This window comes from Quercus robur, chromosome 7, assembly GCF_932294415.1.
Source record: "Quercus robur chromosome 7, dhQueRobu3.1, whole genome shotgun sequence".
Taxonomy (NCBI): Eukaryota; Viridiplantae; Streptophyta; class Magnoliopsida; order Fagales; family Fagaceae; genus Quercus; species Quercus robur.
Genome location: NC_065540.1, coordinates 8,811,630 through 8,812,868, shown reverse-complemented (window position 1 = coordinate 8,812,868; position 1,239 = coordinate 8,811,630). Strand labels below are relative to the sequence as shown.

Below are 1,239 nucleotides of genomic sequence, written 5' to 3'. Positions count from 1 at the left end.
CTAGCGGATACAGGTAATAGGTTTCCCAGTCAAAGACTTCCTTGAGCCATGCTCGGTAGGTAGGCCGAGCTTGAAAGTGCCGATGGATACATCATCAAAATCACCATCTATCTCGTTGAACATCTTCCAATATCTGTCCGAATATGTTTTCAGGGTCTCTCCCTCTTTCATGGACAAGGATAACAAAGAAGCTAAAGGTCGAGGAATCCTGTTGCACGTAATAAAGCGAGATCCAAATGCCTGAGTGAGTTCCTTGAAGGAATCAATGGAACCTGCCCTCAAACCATCAAACCACGTCATCGCCATAGGCCCAAAACTAGATGGGAATACTCTGCACATCAAGGCCTCGTTCTTGGAGTGCACAACCATTCTTTGATTGAAGTGGTTGACATGCTCCACAGGGTCTGTTCGACCATTGTACATAGTGAATGTGGGCTGAGTGAACCACGGAGGAAGTCTCCTTCCCTCATTCCAACGCATGAAAGGTGACCTGGAAATTTGGCTGAGTGCTTTACTCATAGCATCGTTTCCCAGGCCTACCTAGGACAAGTTTCTGTTTCTGCGTTCACAATAATTGTCCTCATCATAAGAGTAAGACTCGCTAGGGGGAGTCCTTAATCTGCGCTTATAGCTACGATCCTCTTCACCATCAGAAGAGAAGTCAGAATGAGATGGAGCTCATTTTTGCCGTTCATGGCGCAAGCTCCTCTTCAGTTGATCAATCTCCTTCTTCATGTTTCTGGCATTCTCCTCATGAGAGACGTGACTTTTACCCCGAGATTGACTCTTACTGGTGTGGGTAGTGTGTACATTTCTCTCCCAGTCTCTCCTTCGCTTAAGTTCACGGAAATGATCTTGACGTTGAGACCTCATAGATTTTGCCTGGTGTGTACTTGAGCCTACCATGGTCGAATGCTGCACTCACTATCACCCAAGTAATCTTCCCACGGACAGCGCAAATTGTAAGAACCTGATTTGAACTCCAGCCTAAAAGTTATATGGACTTAGGCCTAAAAAGCCCAAAGCAATAAATTTGTAGAGAATGAGTTGAAAAACTGGGTTTTAAGCAAGTAAACAGATCTGGATGACAAAGAAAGGAAAATAACAAATTAATGCTAAGGAAAGATATCCTCGACAACGTCCGAGGAGATTGATTCCTATAAATTGCTTTTGAAACTCTATCATAAGTTTGATTCCTAATTGCTACAGTGTTTCTTTTCTTTTTCCGATCTCTTCCTT

General features: G+C 43.7%; 1 protein-coding gene across 1 annotated transcript; it reads right to left on the bottom strand.

Annotated features, from left to right (window-relative positions):
* On the bottom strand, positions 1–519 carry LOC126690982 (uncharacterized). The gene has a single exon (XM_050386070.1). The coding sequence runs from the start codon at positions 517–519 to the stop codon at positions 1–3; it is 519 nt and encodes a 172-aa protein (XP_050242027.1).
* Between the last annotated feature and the right edge of the window lie 720 nt (positions 520–1,239).